Below are 14,318 nucleotides of genomic sequence, written 5' to 3' on the forward strand. Positions count from 1 at the left end.
ACTTACATATCTCACTATGTCTCGCTATGGACACTAGACACTAGTAATGGGAGAAATTCCTTCCATGATATGGTATCCAAACCTTCTGAATCTATTCTGAAGTGGTGTTTAGAAACACAAAGCAAGAACACTTCGGAACTGCATTATTTCCAAATGCCACAGTCCAATGGTCTTTCACTGACTCATAGAAAGTCTTTGGACATACTGTCCAAATATAAATGTGAAGTTTTTGAATTAGACTCTTTTTATTAATACCATGCATGTTCCGTCAAAACTTGTTCACCTTCTGGAACTTAGCAATATTTTAGATAATTGCATAGTAACCAGAGACAATAACAATTCAAATTTTAGAAGGTTCATTTAAATGACTTTACAGTATTTATGATATCATCATCTTGCCCTAGTCATCAAGGTACAAAGCAACACCATGAAAACTTAAAGCTATTGTGATCTTGCAAATGTTTTGTGTAGCAGAAGCACTATAAAAGACCACAAAATACCTTCTGAATATCTACTAATGCTAACATACTAAAGGCTTTAAAATAATAAACCACAATACAAATACAAAGCAATTAAACAAATATACAAAATGTTTCTTTTAGTACATATTATCAGCTGTTGTAAGAAAAATTATTAACAGCCCTTTCCATCTTCCCTATTCTTACCCATCTTTGGGCTTCGTCCCAGTTTTCCTGTATATAATTTTCTTCCAACTGGTAGAATACCTGGTTTGTAGTAGGTTACCAACACACCAACTCAGAATAAAGCTATTTGTTATCAGGAAGTGAATTTGCAATTCATAAGCAACAAGTCTGCCAAATCTGTTTCCACAGCTCTTCTTTATGTAAGAGGTATCAGCACTTACATAAAAAAGAGTCTGCATGAGCAATGGCCCTCAGTATTTGAAAGCATACCAATGTATATTTATTATATAGACTTTCTACAAATAAGTAATTTTTAAGATTGATTTACCTTTCTCTGCAACGCTGAAAATTATATTGCCCCATGGGAACATCCTAAAAACCAACCAAACAAACAAAAAGACCCCTATTAATTACAATAAACTTTAATAATATTAAGTTGCTTTTAAAACAGTGTTAAAAACAGGGTCAAGTAAGGAGAAAAGTTTCTAGTGTAAATATTTTTAGCATTCGATTAAAACTGTCTAAAAGAAAAATGTAGCTAGAAGTGAAAATGGCGTGACCTGGCATAAAACTCATCTATCAGTATATAACCAGGATAAACTAATACAGCAGTCTGAATCCAAGAGTGTTTTCTTTACCACAAAGACTTCAATGCCATCACTGTTTGGATTTAACTCAAACTCTTGCCAGCTTCAGCAAAAAAACAGTTTTAAGTGTTTTTGGAAAAAACAGACCTGAGTGGCCAAATATAGACAATGGTCATTATTTTTTAATTAATAACAACAGCAGCCATCACAGCCACATTTATTTTGTGATTAATATTGATGGCTGGGTCCTTCCTATAATGAACCTGTCACAATCCACATTCTGATGCACTATATTTATTATAAACAAGAATATGTCTCACCAGTACAGGAAAAAACCCTGAATGCCAATGTTGAAAACTATCAGAATTTACCCTCACGCATTCTCTTTTAAGAAGCAGAAGATAATGCAATGCACAAGCTGTAGATTTTCAGTATCTTACTGACAGCAGTACAACAGTGTTAGTAAAATTAAAAAGAAATCTGCTCAGTGTAAAAGGTGCAACATTGAAATACAGTACTCTAAAACTCAGGCCTTCAACCACAGCTAATGACTTGTAGGAGCACCTTCAAAAGGTAGATGTTACAGTGAGTATGGATTTGGTTCCTGGGGTACTGTGAATAAAGTCTACGCAAAGTATCACAGGGATTATTTTAACTTCACAGGCTTTGCTCCAGGTTTGGCCATTTTCCAAATGCAGAATGTAGCTAAACAGTCAATAAATCTCTAGGAATTTCTCCCTATTAAAGGATTTCCTTCCTAAAGGTGTTGCATTCTGACTTTATGTTCAAAATATCTTTCCACAAGACGCAGAGCAGCACTGCAAATGCTGTGACTTGATGGGTCTGAGCTCAGGGGGTCAAATTTTGTACTTTATTAAGTGTGCCAGACTCCTTTGAATTCAGAGATGCACTTACAGGAAGATACGACTTTTTAGAACCTAATCCAAAACTGGAAAAGCTTCCAGCAAATTCGCCTCATTTATGCCCTGTACAACTACATGTATCTTCTTCCAGCAGAAATAGCCATTTATTTAGCAGTGAGCAGCTTTTCCCTTTCAAATATGGCTATATTGTACGAAATGACATAAGTAGGCCCCTACTGTTGTGCTTATCTTTCCGTTTTCAGTGGTCATGCTGTCCCTGTGGTGCAAGTGTGCAAATGGCTTGGCTGCTCCCCAGGATTCCAGGTACCGGGTCATGCGGACGGAAGCTCTCATTTTGGCTCCATCGAGAGTATGCCGAGGCCGAATGTGGTGCTGAGGGCTTCGCTTCTCTCCCTGGTTGACAAAGGACAAAAGGTGATGTCAGCCTTTGTGTTCACGACCTTTTGAAGCAGCAGTGCATCATCAAGCACCACAGATCTCCATGATTAGGGACTTATAAATAAAGAGATGCTAAGAACCTGCAATTCTTAATGATATTTCTGAGAAACATCAGAGACTTCTTTTTGAAGAGCGGGAAACATTTGCACTGCAAACATGATATATTTGTAGGTATCAGTAACAGTCCTGATCAATATCTTATTGAAGTGCATTATTCAATAAAGAGATTAGTGGTCCTGTTCAAAGACAAGTATGACTGGCCACAAAATAAAAGTACTACTAACCTTAGGATTGATTACAAAGTAAGTCTTAACATTATGCTCTTTCAGATATGGGTCCCTCACATCTCCGTCCCCATCTTCCACTTTGTAAGCTCCATTCAAATGTGCCAAGGTGACTGAGGTGATGTGAACACGACTGAAATAATATTTTAGAAGAAGGACAAAATCACAAATAATGATCAAAAGCATAATTTAAACCTTATCAACCTTTTTTGCTTGCTTTTGGATACACCTTTTATTTGCTGCGCTCTTCTTTTGCAGTCCTTCTAATCTAAATTTTAGAAGTTCTAATGGGAATAAATCTAAAGGTTTCCATCCTGAAAAAAAAATGCTCCTTAAATCACAGGAAATACTGAGTGCCTCAGTTTTGGTTGTGTTTTTTTTTTCCTCAAGACAGCACCTAAGAATTCGTCCAGGCATCTCCATGAAGGCTGATGGCTTAAGACAAAATGCCTATGCATTTTTCCATTACTGAAAAATCCATATGTCTGAAGGTTAACAGAGAAGACTCTTACCCTGGGACTCCCCCAGCTTCCATGTGATTGGCCAGGGTAACATCATGGGACCAGACATCGTACTGCCACTTCTGCAGCCCAATAACACCGCAGAGCACGTTCCCAGAGTGCACTCCCACGCGCATGTTAATGTCCACACCAGTCGCATCTCTCACCTTCCTGCGGTTGAGAATAAAGCCTCTGTTAATATACATAATAGGCGTTTGGCTTTCTTTTAATTTACCAGTCAAATTATGTGGATGGTACACCCCTGGGAGTGCTCAAGGCCAGGTCGGATGGGGCTCAGTGCAACCTGCTCTAGTGGGAGGTGTCCCTGACCATGGCAGGGGAGTTAAAACTAGATGGTCTTTAAGGACCATTCCAACCCAAAACATTCTATCATTTGATGATTCTATGAAAGTAGCAGTAACAACAGTAATAACATTTACCTCTTCTTAGCATTGCCTCCATTCTTTTAAATGCTATGATTATATATTATCTTTCCTATTATCTGTATTTGCAACAAATTGTAGAAATATTAATTTTCAAGTCTGCGTTTGAAATTCCTTCTTTTATATTCATCTGAAATTATTTGGGCGGGCTGCAATGAATAGTGGATATGTTTAGTCTCATGGTAGAATCTAAGGACTGTTTTTGTTCTACATGCTGCTTTTGGAGGTCTGGAGCTGCTGTTATACACCTTTCTATCTAAAGACTCCGGTTTTCATATTGGAGACCTTCTCATATCTGCCATGTCTGAGAGGAAAGAAGAAAACCACAGGACCTCAGGATATTCCACAGGCTGGGGCTTGTACACTCTTTGGGGATATGGGCTCAGTGTCATTCAGGCTGTGGAGAACATAGGCGCAACAACCTTCCACATGCTTAGTGAGTGCTGCACCCTCTAGAACATTATACAGCAAATGAAAAGCTACCCTCACTGTCCAGACCACACCTAAACCTTTGACCTTTCCAGTCACAGAGTTAATCAGAGAATCCCAGAATAATGAGGTTGGAAGAGACCTCTAAGATCATCAAGTCCAACCTATGCCCTAACACCACAACTAGACTATAGCACCAAGTGTCAAGTCCAGTCTTTTTTTAAACATATCCAGAGATAAGTTTAAGTATCTGTTCGCCCCATCCCTAATCTACACTTAAGATAGCAAATTATCTTTGCAGAAGCAGTTCTTCTGAATCACTGGTGGGTGACTGAGGTCAAATGACCAGAACATTTCCAGACATATGTCACATTGGTACCTAACCACATTTGTAAATAATAATAAAAGTAATTCAGATATCTACAGGCTTAGACAGCTCTAAGAAATGGGAAGATTATAACTCAACAGGATTTATGTATTTAAACTCCAATTGATGTGGACCCAAACCTAGCCAGTAATAAGGAATGTGCACACACACTTGGAGAAATCTGGGGTGCTAATGGAAGAAACAACTACAGAATAAGGAAACCAAATGGCTCCTGTATACAAGTTGGGTGCATAGTTCTAGCAACATCTTCAGTCTCAGTGATAAGAATCATCAGCTCCGTACCTTCCAAATTATTGAATTAATGAGACAGTTTCCTCTTTTTTTTTTGAAAGGGAACATAGAACGCAAGAGGCCTAATTTGATATGGTAAATCCTGCATTTAAGCAGTAATTCTCAAGTGTTTTTTTTTTCTGGGAAAGGAAAGTAACAGGACAATGACTGAAAGTATTTTAATTCCATCTGTCTCTCTCAAGTGTTTATTGGTATTTCTTTTCACATTGCCATTTTACACTGCTCTTGAGTAGCTGACACACTTGAAAATGAACTGCCTGTAAATGGTCTTTTTGTAAGCAGTTTGCAAATCACAAACACCACTTTGCTCTTCACAAGGTATATGACACAAGCCTAGCACTTTAGAAAAAAGTGTTTTAAAATACTGGGCAAAATGGAAGCGGACCATTTATCCTCTAGGGGTGCTTGTCAAAAGACTGCCCTTCCATAGTCTGTGGAATAAAGCAAGAGGCAAGCAGAATGAAGTCTGCTTTATAATAAGCTGTCAGGATTTAAGCAGGGGAGCAACAGGACTAAATCTCTTATTCTGTCTCACAAATTAAAGAAACAACAGGAGACATTAAATTAGCAGTGTAACTCCAGACCAAATTAGGGTTTACCACTTCTTCTCTCCTGATCTCCTTGAACAATTGCCATGACAATGCAGGCACTGAATGCATTCAGGAATGTAGGCTATCATATCCCCAGAGGACGTCTGCATTACCTACAGAAGCCTATCTGAAACTTCCCACCATTATTTCATTTTCTGCTCCCCCTGTCTCTCTGGTTTCCTTCAGCACAGAACAATGCCCAGCCTGGCTGGGCAGACAAAATACCCATCAAGATTGTATTTTTCCTATTGCAATGTGAAATTTGAGTCTGAAAGCATTCTGCATTTTTCAGAGGTGTGGTTAGCTTTCAGGCAATTGTAGCAACTTTATTCCATACAAGCAAGTGTATAGGTCATCAGGAAAACATTTACATGCTTTACCTGAGCTTTATTGATCTATAATTCTGGACCAAGGTATCTAAGACTTACCTAGCTCTTTCTTACACACTTTAACACATTGAGCTTTGAGCATTTAATTCCCTTCAAATATCCAGTTTTAACAGCATAGTTTCCTTTTGGATCAGACCTGCAGGAATCAAATCACACCTAAAAGAATTATTTTATTTTGTATCTAGTATTAAAAATGGTATAACCATCTTATATCCAACAGTATCTTTCACTTTCCTCTGAAATGGAATTTGTTTCATGCTATCAAATCAAAGGAAGTCTTTGAGAATGTGTGACTGAGAAACATGCAAATAAGGAAGTCACCAGAAAGATGAGGGGTAGAGTTGGAGCTGAATGGAAACAACACATATATTCCCACACAAAAATATTTTGCCTTAACAGATAATCTCTGTCCTTAAAGCACCCAGTTAAGGTGGCCAGCTCTCAGCATCACAGGCAGCACTGCCATTTCTGGCTTGATAAAGTGAGCATCCCACTCCTGGGCAAGCAGGCTGCAGACTATAAGAAACATTGGATTTATTCCAACATAGAGCAGAGAAGCAAAGCAATTAATCAATGGGACTACAATCCAAGTTTTCATGGGAACAATCCATAGCATAGGAAAGCTGAATTGCTCAAAATGGAGCTACAAAACATTAGGTAAGAAGACATGATAAGATTTTGTAGTACAGATCACCTGGCAATTTGGCAGAATTCTTCCTTTTTTGCTTCAAAGAGAACTGGAACTAAAACTATATTCAGGTAGTAAAATCTATACAGAACTGCTAATATAAGTAGCAAATTACTTTATTTCAGTAGCTTACACACCGAGGTGGCAGTTTGCACCTCAGTGACTGAATATAACAATAATTTTTATCTGACAAAAAAGATATTTCAGATAGAGAAAGTCAAACATATTGAGTGACACACTGCCAATAGAAAGAGTATTACTGCTTCTCATTTTACAGGGCACAGAAGTATGTCAGGAGATGCTTCCATACATGGATGCAGCAATAAGACGACAAAATATGGAGCTGGTTAATAATCAGCAATTTTCATTCACCTGCAGGCTGTGACACTTGACATAATACTTTGAAAGGATTTGACAACACAGGGTACAGATTCTTCACTCCTTCTGTAAGCAGTCTGTGGTAATCAGGCATCTGCCTATGGGAGCATTGTGGTTTCTGACTACAGTTATAAATTCAGATCAGAATATGCTTTACAAGTAACATATAATTTTCTAGTCTATAAGGCTGCTCTCACCAAGAGCCTGATAGTACAGCATTTAACAATGAACATACGTGATAGCAGTCTGAGCAGAAAGTTATTTCAGAGAAGATTGGAAGTTCTGAAGTGTAAGGAACTGACAGATTGCTCTCTGAGCTCAAGTAAAACATTGCATTATGATGTGTGATATACTTTGGTTCTTTGTGAAGGGCACTTTATGGCTCAAATTTAGTGTTGTTTTTCCACCACTCTGTAACCTTCTATATTTTTTTCCTCTTAAGTAACAAAGCAACAAGTTGATCAGAAACTCTATGCAAATACTTTTAACTCACTTTTCTCACACATCAGACAGATGTTTTGAAATGCAAACCAGAAAGCTCTCATTTTCACTCAAAGGCTGGGGAAAATCCTGATATTTTTAAGCCAACCAACAAGGAGAGCCAAAACTTTTGGACTGACTCCCTTTTACCAACAGCTCTACAGAAGAGATGGTAGCTTTACTTCCTAGTATGCTAAAAAAGTAAATGGTTTAATTGTGATATTAAGTGAAAAAGAGAAAGCATCAAGTGAAAGCAACTGAAATGCAACCAAATCTGTAGACTTCTATCTTGTTTGGAAGGAGAAATTCTCCCAAGTACCAGTTAAAAATTAGATTTCTTTGGTCACTTTGTAAGGTACAGTCATTTTTGGATGAAGAAACAACATTTTAGACAATGCAGCAACCTGCTTCCTGTACTGAGGTTAGTTTTACAATAGATTGCTAAAGCAAGGAGATCAAAATACTAGTTTCCAAAAATACTATACCTTTGCCGTGAACACATAAAAGGGAAAAGAACCAAATTTGCTTTAGTCAACCTACCCATACAGTGATTACCCTGGATTGATTTAGAAGACCAGATAAAGAAAAGCCAAATCCCTCTTGTGACTACAATTACACACATTTAAGGATTAGAGGAACAATTTTGTATGGGTGTGTTTTAAGTTCCCCCATGTTATGGTTGCTCCCTCTCCCCCTCTTTACGTTAAATGGTATGTCCTTCTCCTCGTCATCTTTCGCCTGTCAGTCTTCCCTCTCCCCACCCCTAATGGGTAACTTTGTGCTGAATCATTCCCCTGACCCCACCCTGGGGCTTGTCTGTCACCCTGAGGCCTCTCCCTTCTATCCAGAACCTTCCAGCCAGGGCCTCAGGTGATAGGCTGATCCCCGGGGACCCCTCCTTCCCTCTCACCTCGTTGGACACCTCCCTTGATTATCATTCCCTTCACCACTCCCTGGTTATTTCCTCTTGGTCCCCTGTTGTTCCCTCCCCGCGTTGCCACCCCCTGTTATATTCCCCTGCAAGTTGTACCCAGATGCCTTTTGGGGCATACCCATTCAAGCTGAGGTTGGTCTCTCAGACTACCAATAAACTTGGAGCAGCGGTACCCTCAGAAGGACGACTCCCTTGTCCTTGTCATTGTCGCCTAAGGTCCTTTACTGGTCTGGCCGAACAGAACTCGCAGGTCACACCCTTCACCCGTAGTGGTCATAGGGGGTGGCCTTCGTTGTCAAGCGTGCCAAACAACTGAGCTGGCCGCAGACCAAAGGAGGCACCGTGACATATGTATACTTCATTAGTCATTAAGATCAACACAATTCAACATAATTATCCATTTCATGATGAGGTGCACGCCACACATATACCTCACAAGGATGGGCCAATTTCTCACTTTGCTAAATGGACAGTAGTTAATGTGATCTAGACAAAAATATAAAAATTGGAACTTAAACTTACAGAAGAAAACGCCAAGTTTTAAAATCAAAGTCCAGCTTATTAGAAAAAATAAATCACACAGAGGATTCACAGATATCCAGACGTCCACAAGATACACACTTCTGCCAAGTGTAATTCACCTATGTATATTCTAATTTTAGTGAAAGACTGGTTTTAAAGGTTTTGTTGGTTTTTTTTTTTTTAAGTTTAGTACTTACTTAATGGCTTCACACATGTCCAGTCCCATTTTCACACAATTCTTGGCATGATTTTGAAGAGATATAGGTAATCCAGAAACACAGTAATAGCAGTCACCTAAGATCTTAATTCTCATACATTCATTTTCCTAGAGGAAAAAAAAACAAATTGAGACAATGACTTTCAATTTGAAATACATAAATGAAGTGTTACTGTTGCAAAGACTAATTTAAATAACATTAGGAAAGTCCTTCTACTAAAGCTTGTTTCAGTAGAGAAGGGCTTGCTACAACAGAAATGCTGAGAGTTTTGTATGGTTGATCCCTCCACCAGTTATGGTCCTTAATGGGCAAAAGCAGGAAGTAATTTCACTGCAAAACATATTCACACCTGAGAGTAAAGCTAAACTATCATGTCCTCAATCTAAATAAAGCCTTTTTGTTTGAAATATGAAATCAAAAGATGTAATCTTCCACATTTATGTCTATTAAGTTCTACTATGGAATGCTTCCAGAAGCTAGCAATCATAATAGAATTTCTATATTTTATACTCTAAGATCATGTAAAGATTTTTATTTTTTTTAAACTGAAATTTAATTTTAATTCAATGTAATTTTTAAAATACTTGACGATAGTTTTTCAACAATAAAAACACAGGAAACTTTTATTTGTTCTGAGGTTTCTGATTTTACCTTCACACATGAAGTTTCACTTAATTTTTATAAAAATTACACCTAAGTAAGCAGAATAAAAAATTCTGATTGTATTTGATTCTTTTCTGGAGTAATAAAGAGCCTGTGGCCAGTAATTAAAATTGATTCAATCAATATTGTCTCTCTTCTCCTTCAGTATCACAAATGCTTTTTTTGAGACCAGAAAACTGACTAATACTTTTCTATCTTGAGTATCGTAATCCTTGATATTGCAAAGAATCTATTTAAAGAAGTGTTCATCTGCCATTAAGCCTTACTGGGCTCCATGAGCTGTCCCTATTGGTCCTATTAGAGAACTATCTTGAGTTTCACAGACTGTCACTCTGGCAGAAATGCACTGTTGCACTCAGACCAGAGCCAAATCGTTTTCTTCACACGTTTCAAATCCAATCTTCCTACCAAAGTCTCAGATGTGCTGCATGAAGACCCCAAGAGGAAAAAAAAAAAAAACAAAAACATTTTAACGATGACTTTCTTATTCAAACTAACAGCAGCAGCCCATAGCAACCCACCTTGGCAATCTGATCAAACTTGCCAAAGAGCTCATTTAACATGTGCACCAGCTCCCCTGGCGAGCAGTCACTGGCCAGGCGAGTGAATCCCACGATGTCAGCGTACAAGATGCTGCAACAGAAAGGAACAGGATTTCGGTCACAGATTCCTTCTGCTGCACTCAGATCCATCAGCCAGCAGCAAAACTTGAAAGCAAGGGCCCTGGACTTCACAGGGATATGCTCACACACAAAAAAGCCATTACTAAATGTAGAGCAATAAATATAACTACATCTATAGGTTAACGTATATTTACCTTTATGGGTGTTGTGTTCATAGGTAATATATACCTATATGTACCTTTATAGGTATTACCTCCTCAGGTATAACATTTATAGGCATGCCTATATTTATAGGTATTTATAAACATTCTATACCTCTATCTCTTACAGGATTGAAAAAATAGAAATATTTTCCTAAAGTCACAAATCATCAGTATAATAATAGCAATATAATAGTTTCAAAGAGTATTTGTGTTCACAAGAGAACATAAGCTTCCTCAAAATTCCTGCAACATTTTTAATAAATCAGTTTCTAAGAATATCATTCAAAATAACTTGTCCAATAAAATAAAAAAACAAACAAAAGAAACAAACAAAAAACCCAAACAAAAACAAGAAAAAGAACCTTGTTAAGAAGAAAGAATGTTTGAAATGAAAGTGATTTATTTTTTCAGCTACTAGAAATTTTTAAATAATAAATAATTAGCTCTGTCAGCAGAATATTTTATCTCAGGTACTGTGTAAAATACATACGTGATACAGCTGCTTCTGTTTACATGATACAAATCCTGAGAAATTGTTCTAATTAAGAAAATTGCAATAGCTGAATCATACCACTGACATGAATTATAATTTTGACTAGCATACACAGAAGCAGGATTTAGTACTTCAATCTGAAAAATGAAGACATTATGAAAAAAAGCCTATTATTGTGTGGCTTTTTCTCAAAAACTGGTTTGTATTAACACCTCTGTGGCTCTGCTGGAATGTAGCATTTTCAGCATTTGATCAACTTAAGAGGTGCTACATATTAAATTGCTGAAAAGCATGTTTAAACAAATATTTTCTTAATTCCTCCCTTAACCCTTTCTTTCTTTTTTTTTTTTTTTCCCTGAATGTTGTTGATACATTTTATTACAGTACAATACCTTACATTGGTGTGCCTTTTGACATACAAATTATGGAAGTTGTTGGTGTTTTCCAGCTGGCCTGCCTTTGGTCCTTGTAACCTCTGAATGATCTCTGCTTTCATTTCCATGGCAATGTGAGCAGGCAGTAAAGAAAGTAGAAGACGCTCCTAAAATTTAAAATAAAATCCACAGTTTTTTTAAGGTGAATAAATTCAGTATGGCATCAATACTGTGCAAGGCACACCCTATTGTCAATACCACAGAACATTTTGATGAGGCTTGCACTCAGGCCTGGTAGGAGCTCCAAAGTTAATCAGCACCTTGAGGAATGTGACAGAGACATACACACATTTCCAAGTAACACCTGCCTTCTTCAAGATTTTGTGTATATTAGAAAATGCTTAAGATAAGCTTAACATTTGGTGATGTTATCCACAGGAATCTATTCAATATCTGAACAGGATGCAGCAAATGAAACAAGAATCACAAGGCCAGTTCAGGGGACTTTCATGGAAATGCAGTCTGATTCAAGCAGAAATAAGCAACATCTTTCTTTTTTTTTCTTTCATGTATTTTAAATGTTCTGCCATAATTTTAGCAGTTAGACTGAAAATAAAATACAGACACAGAATATGCTGAAAATGCTGAACTTATGCAAAGCATTTTGATAGGTACTCTCTCCTTTAATATGGCATTTGATGATTTCTTTTCTAATTAACCTAAACACATATGGAATACTAAAAAAACCCAAACCCTACATATTTTCTTTCATCATTTGGTATTAGGTCTTCCTCTTCTTTTGATATTACGGTCCTCCTCTTCTAAAGCTCTCTGACAATTCCATTTTGCCTATTTCACCTGTGACAGCTTTAGACTGATTTCCTACTTCTCTGGAAACCAGGACAACAAGAACTCTGAAAAAAAAAAAAAATCCTTCTTGCTTTATCATATTCCATCTTGAAAGCAAACAAGAATTTCCCATTTTCTCATAGGCAGACAGAGAGACTCCATCAGGCTAAGGATGAAAACCAGAAGCCTGAACCAGTGAAGAGAGGGAAGGCATCTGAAAAAGCCCCTGAAAGAGTAAGAGAGAGAAACAGCTACACCAGAAAAGATGCTGACCTCAAAATGTGTTGCATGATTCTCAGGTGTTACTCAGAATGATGCATGCTCTTTGGTTTAAAAAAATATTTTTGCAGACTTTGCAGTTCTGTTCATGAAGGTACCAGAAGAAGTGTAGCCATTAATCCAATCCTCTGCCTGGGATAATTACTCCTGTTCAGGTCTGATGACCTTGAGCAGAGCAAGGCAATAACAGGGCTATAGACTCCTCTAATATTTGCAGCAACCTTGGCTATCTATCTCTGTCAAGTATAGTGATAAATTCACATTCCTCATAGCATTTGTGCACTTGTAAGCATAGCATTCAGTTACATGAGGCCCTGTGAAACTGATCCTGCTCATATTTGGCAAAAAACTTCTACTGCAGTGAATCAAGACAGAATCTTGCTTTGCTGCTAATTAATATTGAACTAATAATTTATTTCTTAAATGCAAGATTAATTTAGTATGTTTAGGCATTTTAGCAAGTTCACATCCAAGAGACTGGGGTATTTTCATTGCTTTTGTTCACTGGCAGTGTTTCACTTCCACTGCTCCCTGGTGGAGATATTTTGCTAACTTGTAAATAATATCCTACAACAAATTTTTTTCCATAATGAAAACCTATTCTTCCAGGTTGCTCTTTATCTAACAGTACAGGATTGTTCAGACTTGTTAACAACTGTAATTACACTGTTAATGAAGAGGTGAGTGATCTTAGCTACAATTTTACATCACTCTACTAGTTTTATGCCATGGACTGTAAATGCAAGCTGGTTCACTATCTGCCTTTGACTGTTATGATTCCAGACACACAGTGATCAATGTCTCTGCTTGACTGATCTCTGGACATAGTGACACTCAATGTCCAGGTTACTGCTTACATCTTTGAAACTCAGAAAGGATGGTAAAAGGTCATAAAGCAACAAATGTTTTCAAGGAAGCAAGCAAAAATCCCAGAGAAAAAGTTTTCATAGAAAGCAGCATAAAGTCAATTACAAGCTGAAGAATCATATGAGGAAAACAGAATGCCCTCATTCTGTAGGGAAAGTCAGGAGAGATGGAATATTTCCCCTTTTTTTTTCTCTTCAGGCCAGCCCACTATTCCATTCTGCTTAAACATCCTGATGAAGCTATTCACCACACCAGAATTCCCTCCAAAGAATGTTTTTCTTCCTCCATTTTCACTGTACAAAAGAGAAGGTTGCAACCAGAGGTTGCTTTAGAGAATTGCAATTGGTGAAGCACGCAGTAGAACACCTTGCCATACCCTTCAGGTACACATACAGCCTTCAGCCACCCTCTCCATCCTTCAGGCTGCAAGCATTCACACTTCAGTCCTGACGTTATCCCATGTGATAATGTGGATTGTTCATTTTAATTTCTTTCACTAAAAGACAGATGTGAAAGAAGGTGAATCTCAACTACTGATGAACACTGTGGCTGGGATGGTTACCTGAAGATCCTAAGAAATGCAAAGCACATGAGAACACCTCTTCCTTCCTGTTTTGTCATTGCTGTTGGCTCAAAAGAGCATAGTGCAAAGATCAAAACCACTTACTGATCAGCTTGTAGTGCATGATGTTCTGCACTGAAACTCCTGCAGACTGGAACAATGCAAAGAACACCACAAATCAAGACTGCTGCTTATGCTGGCTTTATATTTTGTAATATATTCTATTCTGTACTATTGTCACAAATAGAGAGAAAATCTAAACATCAAAAACTAGTTGAACTGAGATAACAAGACACTGACTTTTAGACAAAAATCTTC

The 14,318-nt window shown here is 37.6% G+C and overlaps 1 protein-coding gene across 2 annotated transcripts in view; it reads right to left on the reverse strand.

The window, feature by feature from the left end:
* ADCY2 (adenylate cyclase 2) overlaps positions 1-14,318 on the reverse strand; it is a 203,891-nt gene that overhangs the window by 60,375 nt on the left and 129,198 nt on the right. For both annotated transcript variants that reach the window (XM_072924342.1, XM_012571829.5), the window contains 7 exons: positions 11,462-11,610; positions 10,272-10,383; positions 9,067-9,194; positions 3,350-3,508; positions 2,838-2,970; positions 2,332-2,508; positions 973-1,016 (listed from right to left, as the gene is read on the reverse strand). In XM_072924342.1, the coding sequence (XP_072780443.1) occupies positions 973-1,016; positions 2,332-2,508; positions 2,838-2,970; positions 3,350-3,508; positions 9,067-9,194; positions 10,272-10,383; positions 11,462-11,610 (902 nt within the window). The remainder of the gene's footprint in view (positions 1-972; positions 1,017-2,331; positions 2,509-2,837; positions 2,971-3,349; positions 3,509-9,066; positions 9,195-10,271; positions 10,384-11,461; positions 11,611-14,318) is intronic.

The sequence above is a fragment of the Taeniopygia guttata genome, chromosome 2, assembly GCF_048771995.1.
Source record: "Taeniopygia guttata chromosome 2, bTaeGut7.mat, whole genome shotgun sequence".
NCBI classification, from domain to species: Eukaryota; Metazoa; Chordata; class Aves; order Passeriformes; family Estrildidae; genus Taeniopygia; species Taeniopygia guttata.